Below are 18,286 nucleotides of genomic sequence, written 5' to 3'. Positions count from 1 at the left end.
TTTCCTTTTAGCTTGCATATATTTATATTTCTCGAATAATACATAACTCAGACCCAACTTTCCAAGCATATAAGATGAGCGGAACGTAATACCCGAGATCCCAAATCAGGTTCTGGTAAAATCAGCAAGCCTTGCTGTTAAATCCTGTCTCTGTCAGGAAGATCCGTGGAACTGGCACATTAGGGGAGCACAGTTCATGGATAAGGTTTTCTTCAAAAAGAAATCTGCTCTCACGGCACTTGCTATGGAGCCATACTATGTACGTATTTGACCCATTTGCACTGGCTGATCAATTCTACTATATTATTGTTTTTCCAAACATCATTCATTCTTGAAGTCTCATGTAAATACACAAAAGCAGCGAGATTCCAGTCACATCCCCATTAAACGAGGTCAATCTTACCCTTAAAGCTGCGCAAGAAACTGATAAGGTTTACATCGAAGCCAAATCCAGACATGAATCAGGTTGCCGGACGAAGCTGCAGAACAGATTTTTTACGAGCGCATAGACCAGTGCTACCTCTATCTCAAGCTCCAAGTAACACTGTGATATACTCACTATCTCGGTAAAATTGTGACAATGGTTGATAATTACACAGGGCTCTAATACGCAAGCAGTAATTTTGTTTCTACTGATACACTGATCATATTGACCATGAAAACAGCGTCGCGTGCCAATAGCCAAATGTGCGCAACGAACTGCTCTACAGGCTGCACACGGCTTTGTTCCATGACAGAGGAACATCCTATATATCGGTCATTTTACTATTCTCATGTTTATGCAGATACCTTAGACACGATGTATCCAAAAGCCAGTCAGCTATAACAACAACTGTAATCTTTTTCACAAGGTAAATAGATAGCATGTGCTCTGATCACGTCTTAATAATGTCATGGGACCGGCCTGAACCAAAGTACGTCCATCATTCCACCAGTGACAAGAAAAGTCACGACGCTCATTTGACCCTTTATCTGCTCAGGGGCGTACCACCCATCTGCAATCGTGTGTATGTACTTTCACTCTTCCTCCACCCAAGAAATCCACCAGGCAAATGACTCTCCCTGACTCATCATCTCAGCTCCTCTCGCCAGTGGATCACACAGTCCCAAAGGTGTATTTCACTTTCTATCTTTCTTTCCTCCTGAAAAATCCACAGGCCGGCGTTGAGTCGATCCAGAAGGGTCTCACAACCTTGATCAATCAACTTCCGTTCCTAGCAAAAGATGTGGCGCCCTCCCACGATGAGAACCATGACAATGTCCACTGCATCCAGCCTCCGTCAGCCAAGTCCCAGTCCATACCTATGCTGCAAATCAGACATTACTTAAATGAATCTGTCCGGTCAATGCTAGCCACTGCATCTTGTACTGGGGCCGAAGACCTGCAATATTCCGAGCGATATGCCCCTTTGCCAACGGTGATGGATCCCCAAGAAAGCCAGCCTATACTGCGCTTCTTTGCGAATGTCATGGTCGATGGCATTATCCTATCCCTCAGTTTCAACCACATGGCTGCAGACGGCACAGGGATTGGGAATATTCTGGAACTGCTGTCAGAGTGCTGCCGAAATGAACAGAAGCATGTGGGACCTCAACGGTTCGACTTGGAATTGCGCCGTCAGCTAGCCTCGCCCAGTACTACCGCAGAAAAACGACCGTTAAATACATTCTGGGAGACATACACTCCCGAGGAGACCTTCCATTGTCTGGATTCGAATACGTGGTCCACAGCCACTACGTCAATGGCGTCGGAGTTGAATACATTTCGATTCCGAATTCCTATCCGCAAGGTGAAAGTCCTGAAAGACATCTGCACTTCTGTGCTGTTATCACATCCCGAAGGAGATAACATGCTAAGTAAAGAGCCCCGGGCTTTTATATCGAGCAACGACGTGCTCACAGCGTTACTATCCATCTGTCTTCAGCAGACAAAAACTGCCGAACTCGCTTTGAAGGATGATCACGATTACACCGTCGCATTTGTTGCAAACCTCCGTTCCCGAATGCATCCACCCTGGCCGGAGCACTATATCGGGGTCCTGCTTACTATGGTACTTGTTTCTCGATCCGAACTAATCAATTACGTTCAGGAGCAGAGGGTCGATCTTGTAGCCAGTGAGGTGGGTCTCGATAAAGACGAGCTAGTACAAATCACAAACCTGGCTATGAACATGCGCAAGAAACTGCAGGATGTTGATGACGGATATGTTCGTGGGCTACTCGCTCATATGCAGCAACAACGCGACTGGAGCCAGATGAATATCAAAGGAGGAGATTTCTCATATTCGAGCATTAGACACTTGAAGGTCCACGACCTAGATTGGGGTCCGGATCTGGGCAAGATCACGGGATTCCGGTTGTTTTTTGGTTTGCTTGAAGATTTTTGCCTCATTCTGCCCGCAGATCCGGGGGGAGACTGGGATATGCAGATTAGTTTGCGGCCAGGCTATCAGCGGGCATTGATGGAGAATCGGTTGTTTCGGTGGGCTACCAGTGATTAGTTAGCACATTCAGCAGGGACCAGACATAAATTGATCGCGTATGGCAGTTGTTGACGGCGGGTTAGAGAGAATGGTACTGGAAAATTTGCTTATGGAGGCTGCTACTACTACTGAGTCAGGCACAATTCTGTTTCTCCCTCTCAGTCATTCATTGGGGTCAGTTCCGAAAACATATCATCTGGTCGCCAGGGTTACAACTACTATCGATTCCAACCATGAGTCACCGCGTGTCTATGATGAGACCGAGCTACCTTTGTATATGAAATTGACTATCAGAAGTATTACATAGACCTATGGATCAAACTTGATACGACTTGAACAAACCATGGTAGCCCTCGTTCAATGGCCTGAACCAAGAATTCTGTAGAAAATAGTACCGTTGATTGTGGGTCTGCTTCGGCCCGGGGCCCCTGGATTGCCCATGTGGCCGGGAGTCCACTTCAATAAAACAGAACGAACGTCTCGGGGCAAGTAGTCGTCGTACTACCCCTACTACTGCCAACCGCCGTTGGTGGCTGGTGGCTGGGTAGGATGAATACCTGTAATGTTTATCTGGGGCTGACCAATGGCTAGACGTGTGCCAAAGGCAGAAAAATGACAATTTGTTAGGATACCATAATGTCTGGAAAGGTGAGCGCTACTAGATTTTCCCCCAAGCAAAAAGCCGAAAGCAACAACTGTAGAGGGACGCCCCGTAGCAGGCAAAGGATCCGGTGAGGAGTCTGTCAAATGTCAACGGAATGAAAGCGCCAACAGAACTGTTTCCCCTGAACCAGTCACGTGACATCAGCCACTCCCGTCCGGGGCTGTGTATAGCACTGGGGACCCGTTCGTTGGCGGAGTCTGGTGGACACTTGCAACACCACTCCTTTGTGCGCTATATCCCTTTGTCCGCGATTGTGTTTGTCTCATGAATTGATTGTCTTCCATCTATCTACCTGTTAATCACTCGGCCCCAAATCTCTCTGGCGGTTATCCAGCTGGCGCGGAGGATGGCGACTGTTTGTTGATCCGCCAGTTCAATTAACCGCTGCGAACTCCTGCTTGCTTCTTTAGCCGTTGTTGGTTCATGCTGAAATCGCTACCATGAGTACTTTTGACATTCAATCTCCCCGGTCGTCATATGGCGAACGGACGCAGTATGATACTGCCTCCTATTATGCCGAACCGTCGCAGCCGCCGCCAACCAACGTCCTGATGAATGGCTACCGCAACGCCCTGAACTCGCAACCCGTGGAGAATTCGCCTTACAATCATCCGAAGCCCACCAACCCACAAAGCTCAACATTGCGCAATGCCCATGATCCCGTCGCCATGTACCTATTGACCGAGACCGCCATGACCGATAGCACACACTACGAGATCTTGTCCTTGGAGGAAGTGGAGGGCTTGAAGAAGGAGCACAAATTCTTGTCTAGCAGGTTGAATGCCGCCAAAGGGAATTTGGCCCTGGAAATGAAGTTGCGCGATGCGGCCATGTCGCTCAGCCGACTTTACACCACCAAGAGCCCCCGGGCGAGCGGAGAATATGACCTGGACTCGTCCCCCGATTCTCGTCGGAGCCTTCTGGGGCCCAGCGGCTCCACCCCGGATAAGACGGAGGAAGAGCTCGCGCAGAGCACGCGGAAATGCGAAGAGCTGGCTAAGGAGGTCTGGAACCTGGAGCAGAGAGTACAGCAAGTCAACAACAGGTTGCTTGAGCATACAGCTGGGATCTTGCAAATGACACATAAGGGCCTGAAGAAAAACCTGCAAGGCAATATGGCTGATACACCTGAGACCCTCGCCAGCCCCAATACGCATGGTAGCATGCACGACTTCGACGAGCGGAGCCTTTACAAACCGATCGAGTATATGGATGAGGCTCACGGGTCCGAGGCGCGGAACGGACGTGGCTTGGGCAGCGCTGGGTTAGAGGTGATTCAAGATACAGAAAGAAGATTGGAGTATCTAAGTGGACGGCTACGGAATATGATCCTCCAGTCGAACCCAGACAGCGGTCTTGCTCCTATCCCGCAACGCTCTCAAGGTCAAGATCCAGACTATCCTACAGCAACGTGCGAAGCACACCTCGCATATATCGAAGAGGGATTGGACATGCTTGGCTCGAGCGCTTCCGGCGGTCCGTCCCAGGCCAGGGGTGTCGACTACGATCACGAGCAATTAGAAGAGATTAACGCACGACTGTACAGCGTTGTCCAACAGTCTGGGATACCGCATACTCAAACTTTACCGCCCCCACCAGATTCGTCTCAAAGCGACGCGGCAGAACACCTCGCCTACCTCAGTGCAGGAATTAGTGGGCTTGAAGGACGGATCGACAAACTGCTTGAACAAAAGAGCATCCTCACGACGCAAATCCAGCAACAGAGAGAACTTAACTCCAAATCAGACGCGGAGAGAGATGCGCACATCGCTGAGCTAGCTGAACAACTGACTCATGTACGCAAAGACCTCGAGCTATCAGAGAGCGAAGGTCAACGGTCGAGGGAGGAGCTGGATCAGGCCTTGGAACAGCTGAAGATTATGCAACAGGAGCTAGAAAACCGCAAGGAAGAGCACAAGATGGAGGATGTTTCTGGCGCGATGGCGTCCGAAAAAGAGGCGCGCGCGCGCGCTGAAGCGGAAGTCGAACGCTTGCAAAGTATCATTCAGGACCTCGAACGCGAAAAGGAGTCACACGCTGAGGCTCACGACGCGCGAGCCCGGGCAGAGAATGAACTTTCCCGACTCGAAGCTCACATGGAAGAATTACGGTCTCAGCACAGTACTCACACGGAAGAGCTCACTGCAGCGCACTCCCAGGCTCAGGCAGAAATCACACGCCTGCAAAGTGTGCTCGACCAGACTCAAGGTGAAACCGACGCGAAGATTGCAGCTGCTGAGGCGGCCCGTCTTGAACACCTCCGTTCTCAAGCTGATACTCACGCTGAAGAGCTTGCTTCAGCCCGCGCGCAGGCAGACAGTGAAATTGCGGAGTTGAAGGAGACGATCAGTCATCTGCAGAGTGAGGTAACTTTGAAGGCGGAGGCCTCTGAAGCGCACGAACGCACGACACAACAGATCCTGCAACTCGAGGAGACCATGCAACTGATGCGCAATGAATCAGATGCCCAGATAAAGGAGGCTACGGAAGCCCGGACACAGGCCGAGACCGAGGTCGCTCGTCTGGAAGCTGTATTGGGTCAACTTCGGGCCGAAATGGAACCCCAGCTGAAGGAAGCAGTTGAAGCACGTGTGCAGGCCGAGGGTGAGGTCTCACGCCTGGAAACTCTATTACACCAGCTTCGAGCCGATGTAGAGGTGCTCGAGTCACAGTTCAAACAAACTACGGAGGCACGCACCCGTGCTGAGGAGAACGCCACGCGCTTGCAGGCGGAGTTGACTGAGATGGAAGGCGAAGTTGTACGGACCCAAACTGAGCTGACAATGGCGAAGGCCGAGCTTGATGGTGCCTATGGATCTCGAGCCCAGCGTGCGGCCGATATTACAGCCAATCCTGCCATTCAAAGGGAATTTGATGCGCTGAACACCCGGAACCTGGAACTTGCCGAGGAGTTGGCAGCGCTTAAGGCCGGAAAGCCTGGCAGCAGCGACCTGCAGAACCGGGTGGAAGCACTCCAAAAAGAACTGCGGGAGACCGTTGACGATTATGAAGCAATGACGAAGGCTAGTATCGAGTTCGAGAAAGAACGCGAGAGATTCGAGAGTGTTATTGATGCGCTACGGGATCGTTGCGAGCAACTCGAGACTCAGCTTAACGAGGAACGGATCAGCTGGATGGGTAGTGGTCGCGATGGCCACTATGAGAGCACATCGACGATGGTGCTGAAGAATGAGTTCAAGAAGATGATGCGGGACACGCGTATTGAGAACATGAAGATCCTCAAATCGGAACAAGAAGAACGTCGCCGGCTGGAAACGATGATCAGGAATCTGAAGAAGGAACAAGCCATTATGAATGGCAAACCTGGCATCAGCCCGAGTATCCCAACCCAATGACCGCCCCTGCCGGAGCCTGCTATGACTATGTGATGCTATTCAGCGAGTCTACCGCCCATAGGAAAATTACTCCTTAGCATGCCAGATGCAGCCCCTACGATGCCCCGTCAGCCATATGAGAACGCCGAGGGCCCCTTTGACCCCGATAAACTGAAGCATTGTTTCCTCGCCGTGAGGCTGAAGACGCGTACGTTCTCCGGCTGACTCATCCAGTTGTGTGCACAGGGGACGGGGCTTCTAGATGCTGCATAAGTTGTAGCAGGGCAGGCGACGAAATCCGAAAATTCAAGACTGTAAATATAATAGACAGGTGCTGCATGATCAGATAATAAGCAGTATGTGGGAGGATGTGTACATATGTACCTATACAGACTTAATTTTCTTAGAATCAACGAGACTTTTCCTTATTTGGATGAGGCTGCTTTAATAAGGGCGCTCAGGAAGTTGCTCACTCACTATTTCTTATTACTAGTCAAAGCTCAGAAGCGCTCAGGTTCTATTCAGGACAGACTCAGTTATTAGTTATACATATCCTGAGCTATTCATATCTTGATAGTTTATATTACTAAGAGCCTAATGATACTGCTGAATTGACTGAGTCCACAGCTCTTGCTTGGCTATGAAGCTGATGCTAATGCGCAAGAGGACCAGTACAAGAACATCCTCAAAGTCGTATTTACCGAAGACCATGGCAAGGTCGTGCATGCGGCAAGCGGTTGATTATTAGGTGGAGTGCGGGTTTATTGAGGTGCTTTGCCGTGCTCAGTGATCGCCTCAGGCTGCTCAGGGCGTGCTCAGATCTACTCGGTGAGCACTAAATCGGAAAGAGGAGGACATCGACCCTCCTAGAAAATTAAGTACATATGCTCGAGGTTTGGATAGTGATGCTAGTGACTGGTATATGAGACTTGAATTCTATCGAAAATTAAAGTGCAGGACCTCGAAGGTTAAGTAGGCTATGACTACACATTGTCCTTCATAATTGATGACCACATTTGCACTAGCTAGCTGACCCAATGGTTCCTTATCGGGATCCTCAAACGGCTTTATCAGCAGATAGTAACATCGAGCCACGTGACTGCCTACGAACTTCTGGGCCAATTCAACGGCCAGCTTCTATACACAACACTCATGGCCATGCAGGTAGCAGCAACGCGTCTTCAACTAGCTGCTTCGCTTCTGTATCCCTCATGGCGCTCTTGGTATCTGAAGCAGCCCACTAACACCTATACTCAATCGAGGCCGCGTTGATCCCACACCTACCACTTACGGTATGTCATCTCACGTTATTTACCGTGTTAAGGACCATTCATTGTCGTACTGACCTGGTATCGCATTTTGCAGCTGTCTTGACCTCTTACTGTCCAGCGCCTTCTTTTACCGCAGTGCCGCTACCATTGAACCCCGCGATTACGCGATCGTTTGCGACCCGTTGCCCTGTACAGCATCTACAACTCGGTATTGCTAGAGGACAATGGATCCGGAGGACCCTCTTGCAGACCCGTTCTCCAGCCAGGGTCTATGGAGGGTCTCCAAGTTTACCTTACAGTCTCTACAGCCGTTGGAACGCTTGGGGTGGGACGAGAAATTACCTGATCTTTCGAGTGCTTTTTTCGAGTCTCCTTCGAACATCTTCGACAAATTCGGCACGGAAATCCCTAGCCTTAATCCTTTCGGTACCGACTTATTGGATGGGGATCAGACGCTGGAGTTGGATAACGATACGTCAAGTGAGAACCAAGTTATTGCGACTACCGATGAGCAGGACATTGAAGACGAACCGGAGGATATATGGGCACTTGGGAATCAAGATATCGAGCAGGAGCGCTGCGATTTGCTGAAAACCTGGGAGAAATACCGCGAGCGGACATATCGCGAACCTGTTTCGGCATACTTTAGCGAATCCGGTGCGAAAGGCTTTGATGCTGCATTGGCACGGCAAGCTGCAAAGGTGGGAACACAGACCCAGAGGTTTATGGTCAGGCGAGATGTGTTCTTCCAGGCGTTGCTCAAGCTTGGGCTTGGGTGGGGCTCTATGTTTTTCAAATATGATGAACATAAGAAGCAGTTCGAACGAGTGCACAACAATATTCGGATTTCTGGGATAACATCAGTTGCACTAAATGGGCTAACTGAGGAGCTGATTCAATGCGGCACAAACATGCAGAAAATACGGGGTTTTGCTAATAAGGTGCCAAGTAGGCCAAAGGAACTCTCTGCTCGGTCGGCCTTTGCGAGTGCCGCGGCTGTGGTTGTCTATACACTCGAGAAGCAGCTTGTCGGACAATTCGCCAGTGTTACCTCTCTCCTTCAGATCAAGGCGCTGTTTCATGAATGCGGGAAGGTGGTGACCGTCCTAGCGAATGTGATCGAGGCAATTGATGGTGCAGTGTCCGAGGCACAGATAATATCTGTTGTTTCTGAACGAGCCGCCCACTTTTCGCAAATATTCGACCATATAGAACCGCTCTTACGCGAGATTGTGAGTCGAGTGGCCGAGCCCTGGCTGAGGCACGTAGAGACCTGGGTTGGCCTTCGTCCAGAGACAGCGGCATCAGTAGAGCTGGCTTCGAGTGGTAGGAGCTTTGTCGTTGCGGAGAGCCAGGAGAAATCTAGAAAGGCAACAAAGGCGCCGAGGGTTGACTACAAGTATCTGCCCGATAATATGCCTTCTTTCATCCCTGATGACCTGGCGTCTTTGGTTTTCGAGAGTGGACGAAGCCTGAGGCTCCTTAAAACATATCACCCTCAACATCCAGTCGCTAACCATGAGATGTACCGTTCTACTACGCCCACTTTTGAATGTGCGGGTACGTGGTTCGATATAACAAGAATCGAAAAGAAGGCCATAGAGTACGAAGCTAGACTACGCTCTGAGATACTCAAATACAACCGTGGTGATATGGATAGAGGGCCAGGCAGAATATCTGTTGCCGAATCGACTGGGGAGTCAGATGTGCTCACAGACACTTTTGAACTCTTTGACCTCGATAACATGCCAAATCCCACAGGGCTGTTACCAATGGATGGAAGCTCTAGAGATCAGCTTGGCCATCTAATTGATGGAAACGTCCACTGCAATGCTGAACAGCCTGCAGCTCATAGCAACTTCGGTCCGGAACTGACCTCATCATATTACCTATCTTTGGCGCCTCTCCTCTGCTCTCAGGCACTATTGATCGATTTCTCTTGTCTCCATCTACTATTTAAAGAGCATCATCTCCGAACCCACCTCAACCTCCAATGGCGATTCCAGCTCCTCGGTGATGGTTATTTCACCTCTCGTCTCTCTGATTCCCTTTTTGATCCCGACATGGAAAGCGGGGAGCGCAAAGCTGGTGTAGTGAGGAGTGACGTTCACGCTGGATTACGCCTGGGAAGCCGAGATACATGGCCTCCAGCCAGTTCAGAATTACGGCTGGTACTCATGGGACTACTTAATGAATGCCATGATGCGGAAAAACGCTTGGACCCGTCGATGGACTCTAAACTGTGGAATGAAAAGGAGCTACCTGGTGGCCTTAGCTTCTCTATCCGTGACCTAACGGACGAAGAGGTTGTGAAATGCAAAGACCCAAATGCCATTGAGGCGCTTGATTTCCTTCGTCTCCAGTACAAACCCTCGCCTGTCCTGGAGACAATATTGACTTTGAATTCTCTTGAAAAATATGACCGTCTCTTCAAGCATTTGCTCCGACTGCTACGCATGGTATCAGTTGTCAGGAGTCTCATTCGAGATTCAACTGCGAGAGACTCCCTATCAGGTGATACGCGGAATGTGCTCCAGAAATTCCGGGTGGATGCGCAGCATTTTGTGCTAGCCGTAAGCGACTACTGCTTCCATGTCGGGATCGGATCTACATGGCGACGATTTCAGGAGACCCTATCGAATATTGAATCTTGTCTTGACCGACATGATATAAATGGTACGATTGAAGCGGCCAGCTCTGTCCCTAGACTGCGCGACTATCATGAAGACGTCTTAGATCAGATGCTTTATGCTCTTTTTCTCAGCAAAAAGCATACTGAGGTCGCAAATCTCCTTGATGAAATCTTTGGAACAATTCTCACCTTTGCTCCGCTCTCGCAGCTAGACGGGATTAATGGAGTACGCCACGAGGCGGAGCCTGCTGTTCGTCGATTGTACAATCTCTTTAGGAAACAAACCTCTGCCTTTGTCGGCTATTTACGCAGCATAGAAGGCATCAAATCTACGTCGAGGTCTTTTGATCGGTGGGATACGACGTTTACTGCCAAGGAGGAGCCTGCAACAGTCTTCGACCATCTGCTGGCCCGTTTAGACACGAAAAGGTACTACTAAATACCATCAATGGGAACTGGAATAAGGAACTGTCCAATTCAATATTCCACCTTTTTAACATCAGCCCGATGGCAGGGAGTCGGGCACCGGCGAGACTGGTAGACCATTTGGATATTGATGTAACGTGGCTTACATCATGGTAGCACCTATTGTCAAGTCGGCCGGCAACCGCGGCTTGCCTGCTTTTGCTTTGTTGGTAGTTGCGACCCGAGGGTCTGCACCTTGAGGATAATACGCTGAAACACCTCGCGCATGTTCCCGTCATTCTTTGTATTCACATGTAGAAGTCTGACAACCTGTTGCAGATCATGTGGGGAACCTGGCGCCAAGTAACCTGACACTGGAGGACTTCCTTCTCTTCCCTCCTTTGGAACGTATACTTCTCACCAATACCACGTTTGCTCGTTCAGTAAGATCTGTCTTCCACCGCCGATGTGGGAAGGCAGTAACAGTCGCTACCATGGCCCGCGGTTCATACTTATTGACTTGGCCGGATGCATGCCTTGGGAACTTGGTGTAACTCAATCGCACTCAGCACAATAAAAGCGCAGGTGACAGACCCTTCCAGCAGAATCCAGAAGATTATGGTGTATTTTTGGTGTTCCCAGCTCCAATAATCAAGGTAAAAGGAATAGAAAGAGATCGTATCACCGGACTTCAAGGGCTCCACATAACTGACAATCATGGTAAGGAAGTAGTCCATCATCGGCTTAACAAAGCTTTCATAGACCCTTATGACAAGATTCAAGAAACAGAAAACTGGCTGTTTTTGCTCTTCCACGGGTTCCTCAGTTGACCCGACCCTCTGATTTGTGTCTGATATCCCTTCTGATCCCAGCGGCCGACTCTCAGCATCTGTCTTTCGCGATATTTTGCTTTGGTGAGAAAGTGACAGTAATAAGTGCACCGTGGTGAACGCTGCATGGAAGACCGACACAGTGACCATAACACCGATCATAGCAATGCCTCCTATTCCAACAAGACGTGTGCTCGAGTAATAATAAAAAGCAAGAGATAGGTATAAAACTGCAGTGGCAAGTGCCAGGCCAGTTATCAGAAATTGGAGATAAATACAAAAGAAAAGGGCGAAAGGCACTTTTGCATTATCTGGAAAACTGAAGAGCAATAGATGGATTATCAAAAGACCGAACGGAGCGCTCAGGAAAAGCATAGAGGAAGCGTGTAATAAAGTAGCCGCAAGGCTATCAGGACAAGTTATGTTGAAGTAGGCATTCAGGGTGAAGGCGCCTGCAAATGTTGTGATCACAAGAAGAACATTTGCTAAACCCAAACAAGCCTTTATCACTGCTTTGTTGTTGGCGTTGCTTTTCTTCTTCTTCTTCTTCCTTCTCTGGTGGAGATTTGGGAAAGGGGTAGAACGCGAAGTCTTCGTGTATAGCATGATGTTGGTTGGCAAAAGTCCCGTCAGTCCGAACGACTAGTAGAAGCGCAATGTGTCGCTTGCTTTCCCACTCTGAATCGATGGAGTTGTATTGATGTCACATGGATCAAGAATTATGATAGCTCATGTTTTATATTAAAACTCTTCTATACTAACTGATTAAAGATATATGGAGATAATGATGGTCTAGGTTGATACAAGACATCACTAATGCGGGGTTGAAGTTGAGAAAACCCGTGACTAGGCTCGTATATATTGTAAGTTCTAGACAGGTTATAAGCTAGTATAAAACATGCTAATTAGCATTACATACACGGCTCAGTGATTTTCCAGCTCCCTTCAAAGATTAGCTTAGCGTGGTTTCCGGATAGGGCTTCAGAAACAATACAAGAGTGGAAGTGGTGACCCCGCTTTCCAGAAGAACTGTAATGCGAGGCTATAGAGCCTCCATGGATTGGTGAAATCTATTTAACCATTCGCTAATAAACTGGAATTGCGCTTTAGTTATGCGAATTAAGATAGGGTGACACATCATGGATATGGTTACACCATCGGACTACTGTGATCAGATAAGGTGCCATGGGCAACAGGGGGGACGAGCGAAGAGGGGCGGTCGGTGACGATGTCCGCACTCATCATCGAGCGGCGGGGTCGGTCGAGATGGGAGCCCAGGCATGCAAGCACCAGGCTAAGAGAGTCTTCGGTAGCCTCGACCCCTTGTTCCGGGGTTTCCATCCCACATTGGACTCCTTGGCCCTGATGTTCCATAATGTCTTTATCGCCCCAACGGCTGGAAGTGTCTCCCAACGAATACTCACCTCGTCTAGGCTTAGAGCATGATAGAGCAGGCTGCCACCAGAATACGGGTTGCCCAGATCAGGGCCAGCCGATGCTACTATTGCCCTTGTCACCAAGGGCAGTCTAGCCAATCACATCAGTTCTTTTGTATTCTGCTACATGTATTACTACTTATCTGCAATTGAAAGGTTGCGATGGAGACTTGGCAAGTTTACTGGCCTACGACCATCACCACTGTGGTGCATAGTTCGGCCAGACCGGACTCTGTAGATCGACTGCTCGACAACCCAGGAGTACATGTGGGTCTTGTGGTGGGTGGATCAAAAGGAGATCAGAAGCGCCTTGGCAATTCCGGTTCCTCGCCGGGCTGCTGATATGACGTCATCAGCACCATAAAGTATGGAGCTGGTTGATTATCGTCTTTGCAGTATTCGGACTGACCATAGGTAGTAGATGTTGTTATTTTGGCGAAAGTACCATGTGCTTGACAATGGAGTAGCTACTACCAATGCAATAAAAGACGAAAAAAGATGATCAACGAAAGAACACCTATCTAGATATCACTCTTCAGTGCAAAGTTCGATTAGTTCAATCATCCAGCTTCCGATAAGCTTATCAGACACGCACTAAGATCACGTGCCACGATCATGTGAGTGCGGGCCTCTCCCTATGACGAAGGGGAGTGGAGGAGTTTCAGGGAACTTAAGGGGAAGATCGAAGCAGCGCGCTGCATCCGCAATGAGAACTTCATTGTGGGATCAGTCAGTAGCAACAATGCGAATGGGGAAAGAAGCCTGCTGAATGAATACATTCAAACATCAATGACAAACAACATGGCGACTGATCCACACGTCTCCTTTCACCTTGACCAGTGTCAAGGTCTAGATCCGGAGTCGCACACTGCTCAGAAACTTGTACGTTCACCTGTCGCTTGCATGACACTTTGAAATGGCACTGATCCGCGAAGCACCATGCTTCTCCACACCATATACACATGACCAATAGGAGGTTCTTCATCGGACCGATCCCCCAGGGCTGGCTGCAGAACCATCGCAAGTCATGGTGGAGGACGCGCATGAAGTTCAGTAAATATTCGTCTAAAACGGTTTCCTTCTCTGCGGATCCGGTCATTGCGCATTACTCGGAGGAACCTGAGACCGACTCTGAGGATTCGACGCCAGAACACGAACCGGCTACAGATACCACGGAGGATGAAAGGACAGACAGGGAACAGGAGGAAGAGAGCAGTGATCTAGATGCACGCCCACGGAAAAGTCTTCGTAGTGTGCCCTACACACTGGAGGAGGATCACGATATTTCCTGTGTCACTACGGATTCGGAAGCTGTCGTTTCGGATTTAGGCGACAACAAACGTGAACGCGACTTAGCCTCGTCAATGAGGAGACAGGATGGGAGCTCCGCATACTATACAGCCAGGGAACAGGAACCAATTGACGGAGGTCAGGCCTCTTCAAGGCCTGGTACAACGGACCCGGATCAGACCGGGGAGGGACCAAGCGAGCAAACGCTAAGTACCCCTAGCCAGAATGGAGCCAGTCAGTCAAGTCCCATGGTACCCGCTAGTGACTATGGATCCACAACCGCGTTGCTAAGGCCAGATTCGAGATCCAAAGGCAAAGGAAGGCTCTCTGCTCCATCGTCTACCAACCTTGAACAACAGGAACCTCAGGTCGAGACATCAGAAGAGGAGCCCCTCCGGAACGGACATCGACGTCGATCGAAAAGGGACCATTTACACCAGCTTTCGAAAAAGGCAGCCAAACACAACCTTGATGACAACTTGCTGGACAAACAACAAAGAATATTGGCTCGAGTGTCGAGGACACATGCTAAACTCTCACGAACATGGCCATACAGGCGGAGAATGAAAGAAGGAGAGGTCATAAAAGCCGAGAAAATGGTTGTTCGCCTAGAGGAGACGCTGCAGGAAAAGCTTCCGGATGACTATTCGGAAAATGACAGTCTGAAAATGGAAACTAGGGTTGTGGACCAATGGCGAGAGTACCTGGTGGCATGCCGTCTCGCTTCTGACGAAGATGCCCCGTTCTGTCTCCAAATGTACAAGACCCGTGTTATCCCCGAAGTGCAGAAGACAGGCACGCGAGTCGCCCCGCATTATCAAATACCCTTGGGGCGAAAGAAAATGAATGTGAATCTCTATTCGCATCTGGACAAGGCAATTGTGCTCTGGGGTCCCTGTAAGCGTGGGACTAAGATCTACATTATTCGACCAAAGTCCTCCGCGCATGCCGTGGAATGGTTTACCTTTCTCAGTCAGATTATGGGAAAGCGGCGTCCATCATCGCTGCCCATCCATGTTCCTGATTTGGGCGTGTCGCTTGTGTTCAACAATCCTTTCGAACAGTTGGAAGCTGCCCTTGACTCTAAGAGAAAGGGTACTGGAATCCTCAGTCGTACTGTCGCCCAGGAAGAATCGCCAGCGACAGCTATAGTACGTGGATGTTTGAAGATGCTCGAAAACCGTCCTGAGTGGGCTGAAGTCTTACAACAATGGTCCAAGACTGAGATCATGGGGCTTGCTTGGAAACGGCACGATCGCCTGGAATGGATCCTGGGCGCTAACGAAGAGAAGATGTATGGCTCTCTTGCTATGCACACAAGTCACGAGCTCGAACTACGTCCGAGACAGCATTATCATACATACACAAAGCACGATGGTGAGAGAGAAGATGAGCCTCAGCCTGTAGAAGGCTTCTTGGTGCGTCTTACATCCCAACGGGGTGTGCATCAGCGGATGAACAGGATGTTCTTTAAGCGGCTGTACTTTTTCACCCAGGATCAGTACCTATTCTTTTGCCGGCCATCACGGTCGTTACCTCCAGCGCCCCCTAGACTTTGCCGCGATGGGGCTGAAATGCCTTCAACGCAACAAATTCTTGATGCGTCACCTATTTCTTACGACGTTGATCCATACCCACTACAGGACGGGGATATCGCTTGGCTGCGGAGTGGCAACAGGGACCACATTAGAACTCATGACGAAGAAGCCTTTGTCCAGCGGCAGAGAAACATCCACAACATTGAGCACGCGGATGGGTTCATTGACCTCAGCAGGGTACAGGAAGTCCGGCATGTGCAGCGCGATAGCTGCCCCGCTGATCCGAACATTGAATCAGGGCCAGATGTAGCATTCAATCCCGAAGCAAGAGACACGCGCCGGGACGACGGTGCAACACAGCAATTCAACGATGACAGAACCTTTGAGATGCTTCTGGACAACAACCTTGTGGTCCGTTTCCAAGCATACAATGACGTGACTAAGAAGGAATGGATGAGACGACTTGAAGCTTTAGTGAAATACTGGAAAGGCAGAATCGCGACCGATGCAGCCGAGCTCAAGGCTCTCAGACAGCGTAACTTGGAACTTCTGGGGATCGACGAGGAATTAGAATCCATCATGGGACAGTTCGCTAAGAAGTGGGAGGTCAAGAAGGCGGAAGCGTCGCCTTTGTTGCACAACATATGCGTTCTGTCAGACTGTCGGACCATCAAAGTATGTGATATCCTGCTTTAATTTTAACGGATGGTACTAACATGAGTCTTCAGATATCCGGGCATCTATACCGAAAACCCCGTCGCCACTCAACCTTCAAGAGGACCCACGTTGTTCTAACAGCCGGAAAACTATTGATATTCCGCAGCTCCCTCAGAAAGCGGAACGGCGTCGAAGTCCCCCACATACACCAAAACCTGGAGACCTCCATCGACCTCCAAGACTGTTACATCTACTCCGGTCTTATGGCAGAGTCTGACCTCCTATACGCGAACCAAACATTCGACAGTAACCATCCAGGCCATCACGCCCTGCCCCGCGTGTACCTCTCTTCAGATGCATATACAAGCAGTGATGAAGACGCGGCGATCACCTTCGTTATCTGGCAGCCACTAAAGAAGAACCTGTTCCGGGCACGCGAGCACGGAGTCAAGGGCCAAACAAAGCAAAAGATAAAGCAAGTGTCGACTCTCGGAGTCCACGGGCGGACCATTGTGTTCAAAGCGCGAAGTCGCGTCGAGAAGGACCGGTGGGTGCTGAGTATAGCATCTGAGATTAATCGCTTACAGGAGGATCAACCGGAGGATGTGCGGATAGTCACATAACACCGGATGTTATTAGTATAATATATAGTAGTAATGTCTGCAGGCAGATCTACCGCTCCATGATGCTTCTCTATAGTAATTAATATACAGAGCAGAGAAATCAATCGTCTATGTACAGCGCATAATAAATACATAAATGCATCAAAATATTCACTCCAAAAACGGCCTCTCCAACTTCACAGCCTCCTTGACTACGCGATCGCGCACCTCTTGCCTATAACCCTCCCCAAACTTGCGCTCCACGTCACCCTCCACCACCCCATTCTCCCAATCCGACCAATCCAACCACCTCCACTGCGGATGCAGCACAGCCATCACCCTCCCTGTAATCAAACTGATACTCACGGGCCCATAGGAATTACTATCCAGCGTCTTCCTCGGATCCTTCGCATCGCCCTCCAACCACACATGATTATACGGCACAATCTGCGACTCCTTCAGACAGGGCTCTCTTGTCGTGATCTGGTCTCCGGGTAATCCGATGATACGCTTGATGGCCATGTGTCGGGGGTTTGCGGGGGATCTAGCACACATATACCATTAGTAAAACTAAAACATACACCACAGAAACCACGGGGAAGGGAACAAACCGAAACGTAACCACCATCCCCCTCTCCAACCTCCTCTTCCGTTCCCACGGCCACAACCCACCCCCGCCCCACATATTCACAAGGACTATATCGCTCTTCGTCTGGATTTGGTCGTAGTCTTCATTCAGGTAGGGCGTCATGCTGGGCCCGCGCACCCACATCACTTGGCAGACGTGCTCGGAGAAGAAGAGGCCGATGGGAATGAGCGGGAGGAGGGTGCCCATGAAACGGAAGGGACGGGGGAGAGAGGCGAAGCTGTTGCGGAGGTGGCTGAAGAAGGAAGGTCGGGGGTGGGATTTGGGCTGTTGATGTTGTTGTTGTTGGTGTGTCTGTTGCGGTTGGGGGGGTGAGGGGGTGGTGCGGCGCGCTTTGGCTAGGTCGGGGGGTAGGACTCGGTACCGGGAGGTTGGGGGTGGAGGGGGAGCGCGAGAGGGTGGTGTTGGTGGTGGTGGCATTTTGAAAGGTCTGGGATTGAATCAATTGGAGAGAGTCGTGATGCGACGATGATCTCGGTGTTTAGTCGGAGGTGGGC

General features: G+C 49.8%; 6 protein-coding genes across 6 annotated transcripts; 4 read left to right on the top strand and 2 right to left on the bottom strand.

Annotated features, from left to right (window-relative positions):
* Window positions 1–888: 888 nt before the first annotated feature.
* On the top strand, window positions 889–2,622 carry BDQ94DRAFT_179404 (uncharacterized protein; the record flags this gene model as incomplete). The annotated part of the gene is made up of 2 exons (XM_026773372.1): window positions 889–1,007; window positions 1,049–2,622. 2 exons carry the CDS (start codon window positions 889–891, stop codon window positions 2,499–2,501), a joined length of 1,572 nt encoding a protein of 523 aa, XP_026625525.1. The 3' UTR covers window positions 2,502–2,622.
* Window positions 2,623–3,385: 763 nt separating this feature from the next.
* On the top strand, window positions 3,386–6,899 carry BDQ94DRAFT_179402 (involucrin repeat protein). The gene has a single exon (XM_026773371.1). The coding sequence runs from the start codon at window positions 3,588–3,590 to the stop codon at window positions 6,501–6,503; it is 2,916 nt and encodes a 971-aa protein (XP_026625524.1). The 5' UTR covers window positions 3,386–3,587; the 3' UTR covers window positions 6,504–6,899.
* Window positions 6,900–7,667: 768 nt separating this feature from the next.
* BDQ94DRAFT_42539 (tubulin gamma complex associated family protein) lies at window positions 7,668–11,063 on the top strand. The gene is made up of 2 exons (XM_026775737.1): window positions 7,668–7,774; window positions 7,848–11,063. The coding sequence occupies exon 2, from the start codon at window positions 7,978–7,980 to the stop codon at window positions 10,822–10,824; it is 2,847 nt and encodes a 948-aa protein (XP_026625523.1). The 5' UTR covers window positions 7,668–7,774; window positions 7,848–7,977; the 3' UTR covers window positions 10,825–11,063.
* Window positions 11,064–11,865, bottom strand: BDQ94DRAFT_42540 (uncharacterized protein). Its single transcript, XM_026775738.1, has one exon. The coding sequence runs from the start codon at window positions 11,780–11,782 to the stop codon at window positions 11,303–11,305; it is 480 nt and encodes a 159-aa protein (XP_026625522.1). The 5' UTR covers window positions 11,783–11,865; the 3' UTR covers window positions 11,064–11,302.
* A 1,980-nt stretch (window positions 11,866–13,845) lies between these two features.
* BDQ94DRAFT_179398 (Pleckstrin homology domain-containing protein) lies at window positions 13,846–17,239 on the top strand (the record flags this gene model as incomplete). The annotated part of the gene is made up of 3 exons (XM_026773370.1): window positions 13,846–13,938; window positions 13,992–16,559; window positions 16,613–17,239. 3 exons carry the CDS (start codon window positions 13,846–13,848, stop codon window positions 17,162–17,164), a joined length of 3,213 nt encoding a protein of 1,070 aa, XP_026625521.1. The 3' UTR covers window positions 17,165–17,239.
* BDQ94DRAFT_42525 (putative mitochondrial inner membrane protease subunit Imp2) lies at window positions 17,240–18,103 on the bottom strand. The gene is made up of 2 exons (XM_026775736.1): window positions 17,755–18,103; window positions 17,240–17,687 (listed from the first exon to the last, which is right to left on the bottom strand). Exons 1-2 carry the CDS (start codon window positions 17,976–17,978, stop codon window positions 17,315–17,317), a joined length of 597 nt encoding a protein of 198 aa, XP_026625520.1. The 5' UTR covers window positions 17,979–18,103; the 3' UTR covers window positions 17,240–17,314.
* Between the last annotated feature and the right edge of the window lie 183 nt (window positions 18,104–18,286).

Source organism: Aspergillus welwitschiae (genome assembly GCF_003344945.1).
Source record: "Aspergillus welwitschiae strain CBS 139.54b unplaced genomic scaffold BDQ94scaffold_19, whole genome shotgun sequence".
In the NCBI taxonomy this organism is placed as follows: Eukaryota; Fungi; Ascomycota; class Eurotiomycetes; order Eurotiales; family Aspergillaceae; genus Aspergillus; species Aspergillus welwitschiae.
Note: the sequence above shows the minus strand (reverse complement) of the source record. Positions and strands in the feature narration are given on the sequence as shown.

Excerpts from the sequence above, each read along its gene's own strand:
- BDQ94DRAFT_42525 (XM_026775736.1), bottom strand. The coding sequence starts at position 17,978 with ATGGGCACCCTCCTCCCGCTCATTCCCATCGGCCTCTTCTTCTCCGAG. Across the intron at positions 17,688-17,754 it reads GGGATGGTGGTTACGTTTCG|ATCCCCCGCAAACCCCCGAC; the intron begins GTTTGTTCCCTT and ends TATGTGTGCTAG.
- BDQ94DRAFT_179402 (XM_026773371.1), top strand. The coding sequence starts at position 3,588 with ATGAGTACTTTTGACATTCAATCTCCCCGGTCGTCATATGGCGAACGG.
- BDQ94DRAFT_42539 (XM_026775737.1), top strand. The coding sequence starts at position 7,978 with ATGGATCCGGAGGACCCTCTTGCAGACCCGTTCTCCAGCCAGGGTCTA.
- BDQ94DRAFT_42540 (XM_026775738.1), bottom strand. The coding sequence starts at position 11,782 with ATGATCGGTGTTATGGTCACTGTGTCGGTCTTCCATGCAGCGTTCACC.